Here is a 14,633-nt window from a genome sequence, read left to right on the forward strand (position 1 = left end):
TATATATATATATATATATATATATATATATATATATATATATATATGTATATGTATATACTATATACATACATAAAATGTATACATTATTTAGCAAGTGAGTATTGTTTATTTATTTATTTCAGACTTAACTTTTGCTTTTTGTTTTAGTGGTAGCTAAAAATTTGTGACACCCTCCAAACTGGAAAAAAATAGAGTTTGTTTTTTTGTCAATCATTTTTCTGTGCATTATATAAACCTGTGAACTCAGCAAGTAAAATCCTTACACATGAATAAAATCTAAGCTTATATTCTCCTAGATATCATTTTATATGAATTATGAATATTCTCTGGATAATAATGATATTATTTCATATTGATATTCATATATTCTACTATATAATAAAGATAATATTTCATGTACATTATGTATAAATTTAGAGGCAGAGGTGAGACTTAATCTCATAAGTGTTGTATATAAGCAAATTTGGCAGGCTGGTCTTTGCTGAATATCTGAGCAAAAACTCATCAAGTAAGAGTGAGATATACAAAGACCTGGTAGAAATCCAGAAGTAGACCCTGGGTTAGAGTAATGCGGATGATACTGGTACATCCAAATCACAGCAGGCTGGTGGTTGGAGCAGAGCAAGGAGTGGAAAATATTCAGGAGCTAACAGATGACATTGTGAGACAGGCAGGGTATGTTATAAAGGGCCTTCTTAAGAAATGTAAATCAAAACTACTTTGAGATTTCATCTTAAACCAGTCAGAATGGCAAAGATCAATAAAACAAATGACAGCTCCTGCTAGTGCGAACGTAGGGTAAAGGAAATACTCATCAGAAATCAGTCTGGCAAATCCTCAGGAAGCTGGCAGTAGATTTACCTCAAGATCCAGCTATTAACAGTCTTGGTCATACACCCAAAAGACTCTATCTATATCCTACTACTGAGACACTTGCTCATTCATGCTCATTGCCTCTCTGTTAATAATAACCAGAAACTGGAAACAGCCTAGATGTCCACCAATACATGAATGGAAAATGAAGATGTGGTAGATTTGAACATTAGAATATTATCCAGTTGTTTTAAAAAAAATGAAATCATAAAATTCACAAATAATGGATGGAGCAAGAACAAATCATCCCGAGTGAGGTAAACCAGATCTCAAAAGACAAATATATTTTCTTATAGATGAATGTTAGCTTTTAGGCTTTCAATGGATATACAACTACACAATCCATATAACAACAGAGGCTATGCAAAGAGTAAAGACTGGGGGGGGGAGAGGTTCACCCAAGGAAGGGGATATAGAATATATATTTATGAAAGATGGGGGTGTACTAGAATAGCAGTATTAAATGGAGAATAGAAGGGAAGATAACGGTTAGGGCGTATGGTAGTTTTAATGAGAATAGCACCATAGGCTCTTATATTTAAATGCTTGTCCCTAGTTGGTAGAACTTTTTGGGAAGTGTTGGGAGGTGTGGTCTTGTTGGGATGGGTTTGAGGTTGTTGGAAGAGGTATGTTCCTGGGGGTAGACTTTTATGCTTCAAACCTCACATCAGGGCCAGTATCTCTTTCTCTCTGCTTGCTGCCCTTAGCTCAGGATATAAAACTCTGCCTCTACTACAGTTCCATGTATGTCTGCTTCATGTTATAACAATCATGGACTAATCCTCTAAAACTGCAATTAAATGTTTTCTTTTCTAAAGGTTGCCTTGGCCATGATGTCTCTTCATAGTAATAGAAAAACAACTAAGACAGGAAGGGTGTATGAAGAAGAGAAACTAACATTGAGGACCATTTTTGAGGGGTCGTATGGAAATCTACATGCAGTACAAGCTTCTTAAAATATTAACATAAAATCTAAATGGAGTCACTAAATGAGGAGGGAGACACAGCTGAAACTAGACTTCTTTTGTCACCAACCTAAACCTCCAGTGTAAGTAGATTTCATTAAGTTAGCCAGAGGAGACACACTGAAACCTCCAAACTACTCAGGCTATTGCCAAGGCTATTGCTTGCTCTCTGCAAAGCGATGGGCAAAGCCGTATTGATGAAGACAGTACTTATATATCTCATCGAACATAGAGAATTCAATGTGGTGTCTATCCAGGGCTTTCTTTACCCCTACAGACAAGTGTTCATAGTACTAGAAGGTGCTTTGTACACATTCAGAGGAGAAAGGTCACTACCAGCCCAGCTACAAATCCTGAGGTCTACAATGATGATCTGCCTGCATGATTTACTGCATGATGTACAAATATTATGGGAGTAACCATCTGATTGGACTTAAGGTCCACTCTATGAGATGAAACCATGCCTGACATTGCTTAGGTAGCCAAGAACCTAAAAATAGATAGGCCATGGACCTAGGGGCACACCAAATACTATTGTTTTGCTAAGGGAACACAATTAAATGACTCCTAACAACATTCTCCTATACCTATAGGTCTATGTTTCATTCAGTCACCATTAGAGAAATTTCTTTCTGCAATGGATGGATACTAATACAGAGGCATAATACTGGACAATGTGTAGATAGTGAGAGACTTTTAAAAAGTCAGTCCTAAATGATATATCTCTATCAAATATACCTTCTTGAAGCACAGGGAACTCTGCAGAAGAGGAGGTGGCAATATTGTAAGAGCCAGAGGAGATGGAAGACATCAAGGGAGTAGTGTCTTCCAGACAAAACAGGATTCATGCACATAGGAACTTGCAGAGACTGTGGCAATATATACAGAGCCTGCTCAGATCTAAGACAAACAGGGTCACAATGCTGAGAGGAGAAGTGGACTGAGCTCCCATCCTTAACAAAGACACTATCTCCAATTGTCAACTGATTGCAAAGGAACAATTAATGTTCCCCAATGGAGCCTCCCTGGGTATACAAACCATACTTAAGGGTCTCAGGGTCCATGCCTAACGGTAGAGAGACAACACAAAAACAACTCAATGGTATTTTTGGAGAACATTTTTGTATTTCATACTTTTCTGCTTTGGCATTTTGTACCTCAGTAGTCTTTCACTTGTATATTACGTTTTCTGATTTTGTGTTTTCATGGATTTTATTTTCTTTGTGTGTATGTCTCTCTCTCTCTGTGAGTGCATTTCTCAGGCTTTTACCTTTTTATTTTATTCTCTTTTAACTGCTTTTTTATAAAAAAGAGTTAGAAGGCACAGAGTTGGATGGGTGCAGATATGAAGATCTGAGAGGATATGAGAAAGGAGAAAACAGTCAGAATAATATATTTCATAAAGAATATTTTCATTAAGAAAGTATTTATTGAACTCAGTAAGATTCTAGTAGTGAGTTTAAATTGTGAAACAACTGATATATATGCTTACATAGAATTTAATAAAAAACTACTCTACTTGTTCCTTGGAGAACTGATTACAGGAAAGGGAAGAACAGGAGTCTAGAGGTGAAATCATGATGAGTTTGATCTAACTTCCATGGACAAAGGAAATAATTGATTTTCTAATTTAGTTCATTAGGTTCCTTGTAATTAACCTCTCAGTCACCACTCAGTTTTTATTAAATATAAATAAATATAATTATTAAATATAAATAAATATAACATAAAAGTATAATAAAAATAAAATGCCTGCTCTTAGCTGTATCTATCAGTCTGAGTATGTGAATAACTTTTGTTCGTTATTTGGAGTGACTTTCATCTTTCTCTTCAAGACCTTAGTCTTCATGTTCCAGGATGTTTTCTCTGAACCACTCCTCTCCTGAGCTACTGGGGGAAGAAGATGCTAATCTGGGCTTTTATATACTCTAACATTTACCTTGTGTTAGATGGGTCCTACCAATATCTTAATGTCTAGTAAATGGCAAATCTTTTCCTCATTTTAGTGGTCTATGAAAATTTACAGTCTGCAAATTACTGAGCTAGACTACTTGAATGTACTATTTAAACATTGACTATGAATGTCACTTATGGAGGTTATTTTTAACCATCATTAACATTAAGAAACTGAAATTTTAAAATACATTCAGAGAATGTCTAAACATTTGTATCTAAACAAGTCATAAGATGCATGCCATACTCAAATTGGTTACAATGCTTCTAATGTGCTATTTTTTCTTATATAGTCAATGAACCATGTTGTATTTGTATTGTGCACGCAATACAATAGCACAATAAATTTAAGTCTGTATGCAATTATCCCATATCTTAGTGTGTGTTAAAGTTGGCCAACTAGAAGAAGTTGAAATTATGTTCCAAGGCTCAGTAACCTAAGGATATTTCAAAGTTAGTTATTATTGTTAATATTGCTTAGTATACTCGTGGAGCCCATTGTTTCCTTCCCTGCATATTTACAAAGTCATAGAGAACAATGTGAGGAAAATACTAAAAACTTGAATCTCAGTCATAACTGATCAAAAGGTTTAAAGGTTAGAACACTACTTTAAAAGCTCAAAACATACTGTTTTTCCATTTCATTATTTACATTAATTTATAGGCCATAGTTATAAAAATAAATATATGCTATAATTACTTAAATAACTTTTCCAACCAAATTAATAGGTTCTAGCAGCAAAGCCATCATGAATTAATCAAAAATTGAGTGGAATCCCAATATGTGACTCTCTGACTATGATTTTGTTTTTTTGTACCGACATAAGGATAGTTTTACTGGTTCACAATACTCCTTAAGAAGGAAATACAGAAGATAATTAAATTCTATCGCAAGCATAGGAAATTTAGATGTGAAATTTTAATTGACATGATTCTTTATTACAGATGATTATAGACATTATCTATATAACTATAAACAGACTTACTACATTATATAAATTTTATTTTATTTTATAAACTATGGCCACTGTTTAACACATAGGGATCTGTGGAAATAACAATATCTCAGACTATTTGTATTTAGAAGCTGGAGTTTGAAGGTCCCGAAGTAAAAACTACTGTACTAGGGAAAACATTAATTAAAAAAAACAAAAACCTCAAAACTTATTTCATACTTAAACCATATATAATTTATTTTATTAACTACAATATGCCTGCTATTGTGGTTAATTAATATTTTTAATTCACATTTACGGAGACCTTTATATACCTAGAATACCTATCTATTTCTTCTCATAGACAAAGCTGCCTCATAAAATAATCTCTTCTATTCAGAGAAACGTAAAAGTTAGTTATACTTCTATGAACACTAACAGTAAGGCTGACTTGAGGTTAGCTTAAGGAAATTGCCACAAACAAAATATGCATAGATGAATGTGGTAAATATTCTGTCTGGAAGAAGAGACTGAGTGCATACATTTGACCAACACTCCAATAATGAGTTTTAGCGCCCCTGATCTAAATGCACCCTCATCTTTCATCCTTTGCCTTGTTTGTTTATATTTAGTGTTTATCCCATCAAGTGGGGGCAGGAATGCTGGTTACATACACTGAAAGCAGTCTACAACTTAAAAATTTTCAGATAGGAACAGAACTTCAGTCTCAAACTTCATAAAACAACCAACTTTGTTCAGTTTGTCTCACATAACAACTTTTTCCTTCCCCACTTTTAAGTGAATGTGGTCTTTTTTGCCCCTCTCCCAATCAGGTCCCCTCCTCACATATTTAAATATGTGAAATAGTGCTCCCTCAACTTTAGTATTTCACTTTCTACATGCTACTTTTGTTACCTTCTAAATCTGCAAACACATGATTAACATCAACTCATCCATTGTCTTCTAGCTAAATAGAATCCCTCTTACCGTGAAGCCCTCGGAATACTGAAAAGGAGCCCTGGAACTCTCGTCTGCTGTTGGACTCAGAGGCTTGGGGTCAGACATAGAACGCTGCATCATCTTGGCTGTCTTAGGACTTGCTGGGGGAACTTTAGCCATATCTGGATGGAGTACATTCTGTGGACTTATGTCATCAGTGAGGGGTTTTTCATAAGGTACAAAGGCTGGTTCTAAGGCGTTGCCTGGGGAAAGTGGTGAGATGGGAGAGTAAAGGACTTTTGGAGATTTGGGTGGGGAAGGAGCCAGCTGCACTGTGGTGTCTGCCCGAAGGTGAGATGATGAATAACCAATCTCTAAAGGTGTTGGGCGTTTCTTGTCTTTGGGTGGAGATGTGGCACCCAGATATGGAGGACTCTGTGTGTCTGAATCTGTTTCTGTTTGACATCCTAAACTGCCCCCTTTGTAAGTCTTTTCAGGTGCTGAAATGTGCTTAATTATTTCTACCTTGGCATCCACCCGTGCTCGTATGGAAGGTGTTCTTATGGTTCCCACTGGTTCAGTTTGCACAGATATCTCTGCGACTGTCTGAACTGCTACACTGGAGACTTTAGAAAGGGGTTTGGTCTTGTCACCCTCTGTCGTGTTATCTCCATATTTTCCCGAACGCACTTTTCTCCTTGACCTGGAAGGCATATCCCATTCATCTTGATCTTCATCATCAGTTTGGACACTGGTATCAACACTTTTTTTAGTTCTTCTCCTCCTACTTGCATAATTCCGATCAGCAGTTTCTTCATCATCAGTTTGTACACCACTGTCCACTATCTTTTTTAAATTCCGTGGATCATCGGCCATGTTTTCCCCCATCTCATCATACTGCCCCCGAACTTTGGCTCCGGAACTTCTTTTTTTGGGTTGTTTCTCCTCTTTTACCACAACATCAGTCAGAGGTATCTCTGAAACAGTGTTCAAGATGCCAGGCGGAGCAATGTACTGCGTCACACCGTCAGACTGAACAGTGTACCATCCTTGGCTCTGTGGTATTTCAATGGCTACCACAGTGGATGCTGTAGTGGTGGCATCTTCAGTGGCCCAAAACTGACTGCCCTCTGGAGCGGCATACTGACCCTCCAAAATTGCCTGCTCAGTAGTGGTTTGTGGGGAAGCAGTTCCAGAGGGGTCATAGTTATACTGGTAGATTTGGCGAAGTTTTTGCTCCTCAAGCTGCTGGTGCAGCTGTTGTTGCAGCTGTTGGATCTGCTCAAGCTGTAACTGTTGCTGAGCTAGCGTCTCCTGCCTCATCATGAACTGGGCCTGCCGCTCTTCTTCCTGCTGATAGAGAAGATGCTGCTTCATAGATTGCAGCTCCTCCAGCTTCTTTTGAACCATGATCTTCTCTTGTTCTCGGAACCTCTGAATCTCCTGACGTTCCCACTCTAGTTCCTCAGCAAAGCGTTGCTGCTTGATTTTCTCTAGTTCCAGGAGCTCGCGCTCCAAGTCAAGTTGCTGCTGTTGTTTGTCTTCATCAGGGACAATTAAAAGAGTGCTTTCCTCTCCGACCACCTCAGAGAATACTTCAGATGCTGTGGTTAAAGTCGGAACAGAGTCTATTGTCTCAGCAGGAAGAGTTTCCATAGTAATAGTTTGCAGACTAGCATTGATGTCAATACTTGTTACTGAGATGTCTGTTTCTGATGCACCTGTTGTTATGAAATATGATCGAGGCATTGGCTGGCTTTGATGCAGGGCTGATAATGAAGTCACTGCATCTGTTGTGTGAATACCTGATAAATCCCTGACTGTGGTACTGAAAATGGAGCCAGGTTGAGTGGTGATAGCAAATGTGGAGGGAATTGGAGTTGCTACTGAAGAATAGACAACACCATTAGATGACCTCAAAACACTTCCCACACCATACTGGGGTCCTGGAGGTGGAGTCATTCTTGCTGTGGAATACTGCGGGGTACTAATCCCAACTCCTGAAATGACTTGGCGTGTTTCTGGGTATGGACCTGTAGTCTTGCTTGAATAATCCATTACCTCACCTGAAATACAGGGTAGAGTTATAGTCCAGTTCTCAGAATGAATGATGCTGTTTGGGTCTGAAAGCCCTTTTATCTTGATGAGCGCAATGAATGGGACTGCATGCAAATCCACAGGTTAACCTAATTAGATGCGGAAGAAAAGCAATGTTGAACATGCAGGCACATGCAGGCAACGACAACACCAAGAACCATGAAGAAACAAAAATGCACATGTACTTTAAAAATACTGCCAACACATCCAAGGAAAGCAAAAAAAAAAAAAAAATGTAAATAAAACTAGGGTTGGGCTATTTTTTCATCCTGAAACAAGATGCATAACACTGTAATGACATTTCTAGGCAGGGTCTATTGCTACATCATCATACTGACCTGTAGACACTCTCCCTGAAGTTAGATCTACTGCTGCATCAGTTCCTCCAGAATAATCAAAAGCATTCTTACTTTTATAGAAAAAATGTCCAGCTTCTGCTAGGTTAGTGTCAGACATGGAAGGTTTCATTCCACCAATCCCTCTGTAACCATATGGCCCTGATCTATCATATTGATAGTGGTCATCCCTATAACCAAAACGGTCTTCAGGAAGAGTAGTTGCAGGCTGCTGTGCTGTGCAGCTCCTTCCAAAGGGCAACTTGTAAACCATGTCACAGCACACAGCTCTTCTTCCTGCAGTCAAATCAACAGGTTTTTCATCATCTTCTATTATTTTGGTCACCACATTTGAAGTAGAGTCATCCATTGTTACAACAGTTCTATGAGACTTTGATGTGCTGAGATCTACTACTTCTCCATCAGTGATCCCCTGAGATATGGTGCTGTCAGTCCATCCATTTGTGACACCAACAGGAGGCACTGTGACAGGCTTTGTAACAGCCAATGTCACTGCCTGAGCTGAAGGACCTAGTGACAAGTTTATTGGTGCTTCATCTCTAACCATAGGAAAGGTCTGGCCACTAGGTTTCCTGTATGGTGACTCAGTATGTTTTGCTATAGTGAGCTGGAGTGGTGATGCCATTGCATGTTCTATACTCACTTGGCTTTCTGTGCCTGTTGTGTAAATTGTAGAATCTGGGCATGTGACAACAGCCACTGTCTCAGAGTCCATGGTGATTGGAGTTACTAATGAGGAAGGTGCACTGAGATTTATGATAGAAGGTTGGATGGCACTGATCTGTCTCCCATAAGATCCATTTGCTGTGGTTTGCCTTTTCACATCCATTGCTGAAGCAGAAAGATCCATACCTTTTTCAGTTGCTTTAGCTTCTGTTTTTGTTATTGTACGTAAATCAATGGCATCACCAATAAGTTGCAATTTCCCATTTTCCTTGTACTGATGCCTATCTAGAGCAAGAGGCTCTGGAGGAATCGGTATGGAAACGCTTCTCGGAGCAACACTTGAAACTGTACTCCTCGTTGTGGAAAATTCAGTTTTTGAACCTTCTGTTGGAAGTAATTGTGTAAGCGGAGTTGGAGCTCCTTGAAATAGAGATGGTGTTGCAACAGGGGCATCAGAAAATGTGCCCAAAGCTCCCGAAGCATACACAGTTGGCTGTGAGGAACTTGGAATTTCTATAGCTGTCATAGGAGGAACTATGGAAAACACCGTTTCAAGAGAAACCAGATCTTTTGGGGGCGATCCCAAGGGCCAACTGGTAATGGCTTGAGCAGCAGAAGAATCTGTTGGAGTCCCAGGTTCAGAGGGCAGTGTAATAACCACATAAGTCTCCATGAGAGACTTAGAATATCTTGGTGAGGATTTGTTAGAGTGTGGGGAAAGTGGTGAGGTAGGGGAAGGCAGTTTGTAATCTGCTGTAGTCACTAAATTTAAGGACATACTTGAAGTTAAAGATAGACCTGTTGGTTTGGGGCATGTATCTGTTGTTTTCTGTGTAGTCACTGGAATCTGAGGAACTGCTGGCTTGGGGGCAATTGGAGGTTTGCTTGCCTCTGGTCTATGTGTAAACACAAGTCCAATTGGAACTGAAGAAGGCTTAGGAGGGACAGGAGGGGGTGCAGTAGCACATATTTTGGTTGTAGGTAACCCATTACTCCTCCGAGCAGGTGTGCTCTCTACTGTAGTAATGGCATCAACATGGGTTGTAACAATAGTAGTTGGAGTCACTGGAGCTGCAACTGCCAACTTTTTTTTAGGATAAATGGCTGGCTTAGGTGAAGTTGCTGGGGGCAATGGTGGGGGTGGGGGAGGAGGTGGTGGAGGGGGTGGAGGAGGAGGGGGTGGAGGGGGAGGAGGTGGTTGGGCTGATATGTCCAAAGAAGAACCTCGGAGAAATGGACGAGATTTAGATGAAGGGGTAGAAACAGGAAGACTGCCAGATGGAAACCGATATGTGGACTTTTCCTGAGCAGAGATCTTCCCAGATAAAGAATGTGGAGATACAGGTTGTTCTTTCATTTGAGCGGCTATTACAGAGGAAGGTGTTTGATCTAACCCCATTTCAGGTAGGCTAATCGTTGGTCTAGCCTCAGACTCTTCCCTTTTATCTTTGTAAGCATCCAAAACTTCCAGAATAATTCCATCCCCAGTTTCCTTCCTTTCTGTTATTATATCTTTTTCAGATATAGGTAAGTCAGTGGAAATGCTCTCAGCTCGCAGCCTCTCAGCTTTAGTTTCTACAGATTCTGTGATAGAAGGTGCTATACTAGAGAAGGAAATCACAATATGATCAGTATTACTTCTAATTTCTGGTGTAATAGTCCTATCTACAGATACACTTATATCTTCTGGATAGTCTATAACACTGCCTGGAAAATAAGTTGAAGAAATTCCCTCAGAGTCTTCAAATTTTGTTATCACATCTACTGGCTCTGTATAAACAGTTGTTAGGCTATCCAGGGCAGTAACAGGTGAGGAGCTATCTGTGGTGCAAACAGAAGAAACAGATGATGTGAGAGAAGGTGTGTCAGAAGGTGGAACAGATGTAGCACTTTCTGAAGGCTCAGAGTAGGTCAATATCAGTGATTCATGTGCGATTATCTCTTGAATTTCTCTTGTATAATCAGTTACATATTCATCATCAAGTTCTTCTGTTGAAAAATGTTGGGTTATCTTAACATCTGGGATAGAGAGAGTTGCACTGCTGGTTGAATCTGTCAGAGATGCTCCAGAAAGGATACTTGATGTCAAAGAGGCATCTTGCACCCTGTCAAAGTCCATATTAGACTCTGCCATTTCATCCTCAACAATGGTCTGTATTGGGCTTGATCCATCTGTTACCTGCATTTGTTGTCGCTTCATGAGTTCTTCATAGGCACTATCAGCATCTAATAGTTTCTTTTCTTCACTGGTAGAAGTCACCATGGTGCCCAGATCTACTATCTCATGGCTTTCTGGAATGATATAAGAGCTTGAGACAATGTCTTCTTGAGGCACCACAGAATGTAAGCTTTCCAACTCATAAAACTCTTTCTGGAGGTCTGTGATTTTCTGCATAGGATCATCATAAATCTGCTCCGGGAGTCTTACTTTTTGCTCTCTTCCTCTCTGCTGCATAAATCCATTTTGTTCATCTTGTCTTGTGAGGAGACTGCCATCTACTGATCCATTATATGTGTCCTCTACTAAAGATTCATAAATGTAGTCCTCTATTAACATACCACCATACAATGGCTCTTTTTCAAACACTTCATCTCGTTCATTTGCAGCTGGAAAAGCTTTATATTTGTGGGGTTTATGCATCATTTCTTCATAAATCTCCTCAGCACTTTTTAAAGCCTTCTGAACACCTTCTTTCTGCATAGCAGATTGCTCATCTGTTGGTGAGTATAAAGACACAGCTGTGGGCAATTTATAAACTTTTTGAACTTCAATTATTTTCTCAGGGCTTATTTCAAATCCTTCTGGATCTGACTCTATGCTAGGTGAGTATTCAGAACAAGAGGACCTGTGGAGCTCCTCCATTTCTGCTGCCTGTCGTAGTTCTTCTGTGGGAGATGCATCTTCGATGGGAGAGAGATTACTAGGTGGTGTCTTTGGTCGTTCTCTCCTTCTCTGAGCTCGAAGTTCATCTTTGTCTTTTTTCGACTTCTTACTAGAACTCTTCCTTTGTTGCTGCTCTAATTCTCGCTGCTTCTCTTGCTCTTTTAATAATTCCTCTTCCTCTCGCAATTCTTCTTCCTCAGAAGAATCTTCAATGGTAGGTAAGAGAGGGCCATGTGACCTATGCCGAGCTTTGCGCTGCTGCTTACTTTCTCCTTTTTTGTGACTTGGGCTACTGTCACTGTCCTCATCAAGGGATGACACTGATGTAGGGGACGTGCCAGGTGTGAAGCTGGATGCATGGAGACTAGAGGACCCCTCTCCTCTAGATCTGTCTTCAGGTGAGTCCGTCAGGCTTTCCATCTCTAATTCGGGCTCTTCATCGAAATACAAAGTTGTCTTTTTCTGAGAGGATTCTGCAGAATATTTATCTGCTGTTGTGCTGTTAAGTTCTATTGTCTTAAATCGACGTAACCCTCCCCCTCCAGCAACAACAACTTCTTCACTCTCCTGACTTTTGGTTTCTCTGAATTTGAGTTCAGGACTTTCATCAAATGTTTCATCATCCTCGTCATGCCAGGAATGGCGTCTCCCTGCATCATCATCAAAGCTAGTACTACTCTTGCGAGTCAGTCGTCTGTGTTTCCCCGACACGCTTTTACCTTTCCCTTTTGTTTCTTCCCTCTTTTGGCTCTCAGTAACACCCCCAATCTCTTTGAGTTGGCTCCTAATGAATTCATCATCTTCAGAGCCAGAAGCATCCTCATCAGCACTCATCTCTATGATCTGTTTTCGAATGAAGTCCTCCTCTTCCCCTGAACCTTGACTGTCTTCCTGTTTGTACTCATCACTGCTTGATGAGCCAACACTAGTTCTCCGCTTCCTACGTACAACAGGGGAGTTTTCACTTTCACTGCTGTCTTCAATTGAATCATAGGATGCTCTTCTTGGACTTAGATCATCAACCAGCTCAGGCTTTTCTTTATGGTCCTTCCTGGAAGGAATACCTTGTTGGCTATCCTTTTTTGAAGTTTCTTTCTGTTCTGGACTCTGTTTGACATCCTGCTCTGAAATAGTAATGTCCAGAGTTTCCAATGGAGTCTCAGTTTTCTGCTGGTCCTGAGGATGCTCAGGAGACACCTTCTGGGGCTGTGTTTTCTTTTCTGATTTTTCACCAACTAGTGTACTTGCCTGAGCTTCCAAAATAGATAGTACTGTACTTTCCAACTTAGCTAAGTCCGAGGGGCTAGAAGGGCTGCTTTCTTGTGAGAAAGAGTCCTTTTTGAGTCCTTTGAGTAAGTCTTTTTCATCACTTGGTATAAGGCTTGGGATTTCACCAAGAGAACCTGATATTCCATCAGAAGAATATCCAGTGTCACTCAGACCTTGCGGGCTCTTGGGCTGCTGAGAACTGGAGGTGTCTGATTTGTCTTCTTCCTTTTCCTGGCAGAGTGGAAAAGATACAGACAAACATATTAGAGCCAAACTAATCATATGGCTTCTCCATTACTATTAAGAAATAATTAATAATTAAGAAATAATTATGAAAAAACAACTATAAGATGATAGTTTTAAAAATGTTTGTATGAGAAAAAAATGAGAACAGTTGATATTCACTAACATTGGTTAGTTTTCATTTAACCTAAATTTAAATTACATGTTAATTCTCAATGTCACTTAATTTCCTCCCATTTATTTTATGATACCCTTTTTCATTTTAATTTCACTTTGCTTCAAATATAGTATCTATATCAGTACATTTACTTTGGGATGAAGTTCAATTTGTTAAAAGAAAAAATGTCTCTCCTTTGTCTCTCTTTCTCTTCTTCTTCTTGTATGTGTGTGTGTGTATTCTTTTTCTTTAATTGGAAAAACTATTTTTCAAAGGGGTGGACATTGGAAGTAGGAGAAAACAAGTAACAGGACAGGAGCCTACCGCAGAAGGCCTCTGAAAGACTCTAGCTAGTAGTATATCAAAGCACATGCTGAGACTCATAACCAAACCTGTGACAGAGTGCAGGGAATCATATGAAAGAAGGGGGAGTTAGCATGACCTGGAGAGGACAGGAGCTCCACAAGGATCAAATATATCAGGGAACAGGCATCTTCTAGGAGACTGTTTCTCTAACTAAGGACCATGTATGGATATAACCTAGAACCCCTGCTTGGATATAGCCCATGGTAGCTCAGTATCTAAGTGGGTTTCTCTATTAAGGAGAACAAGGATTATTTCTGACATGAACTCAATGACTGTCTATTTGAGCGCCCCCCCCCCCACGCCGAGGGAGGAGCAGCCTTGCTAGGCCACAGAGGAGTACATTGCAGCCAGTCCTGAAGATATCTGATGAGCTAGGGTAAGATCGAAGTGGGGAAGGACCTGCCCTATCAGTGGACTTGGAAGGGGGCAGGGAGGAGATGAGGGAGGGAAGGTGGAATTGGGAGGGAAAGAAGGAGGGGGCTATGGCTGGGCACAAAGTGAATGACCTGTGATTAATATGAAAATAAAAATTAAAAAAAGGAAAACTGTTTTTCATATAATATATCCTGATTATGGTTTTCCCTCCTCTAAATCCTCTGTGCTTACATCAACTTGACACAATCTAGTTATCTGAAAGGAGGAACCTCAGTTGAAAAAATGCCTCTATATTAACCTGCTGTAACACATATTCTTAACTAGTGATTGCCCATCCATTGTACCTGTACCGTCCCTGGGATGATGATCCTGGGCTCCATAAGAAAGCAGGCTGCACATTCCATCTGTCTTTCTAAATGAGGATTGATCATCTTACCCCATGTCTGCTCTCTTGATTATCTTTTTTAGGTGTACAGATTTCATTATGTTTATCACATCTTGTAGGTCTATATAAGTGAGTATATACCGTGTTTGTCTTTCTCCTTCTGGGAT

At 39.7% G+C, this 14,633-nt stretch overlaps 1 protein-coding gene across 3 annotated transcripts in view; it reads right to left on the reverse strand.

Annotated features, from left to right (window-relative positions):
- Nucleotides 1-14,633, reverse strand: part of Pclo (piccolo presynaptic cytomatrix protein) — a 335,738-nt gene that overhangs the window by 168,870 nt on the left and 152,235 nt on the right. For all 3 annotated transcript variants that reach the window (XM_055612550.1, XM_055612549.1, XM_055612551.1), the window contains exons 5-6: nt 8,104-13,171; nt 5,717-7,734 (exon numbers count right to left, since the gene is read on the reverse strand). In XM_055612550.1, coding sequence (XP_055468525.1) covers nt 5,717-7,734; nt 8,104-13,171 — 7,086 coding nt within the window. The remainder of the gene's footprint in view (nt 1-5,716; nt 7,735-8,103; nt 13,172-14,633) is intronic.

The sequence above is a fragment of the Psammomys obesus genome, unplaced genomic scaffold (assembly GCF_907164565.1).
Source record: "Psammomys obesus unplaced genomic scaffold, mPsaObe1.curated_primary_1811, whole genome shotgun sequence".
In the NCBI taxonomy this organism is placed as follows: domain Eukaryota; kingdom Metazoa; phylum Chordata; class Mammalia; order Rodentia; family Muridae; genus Psammomys; species Psammomys obesus.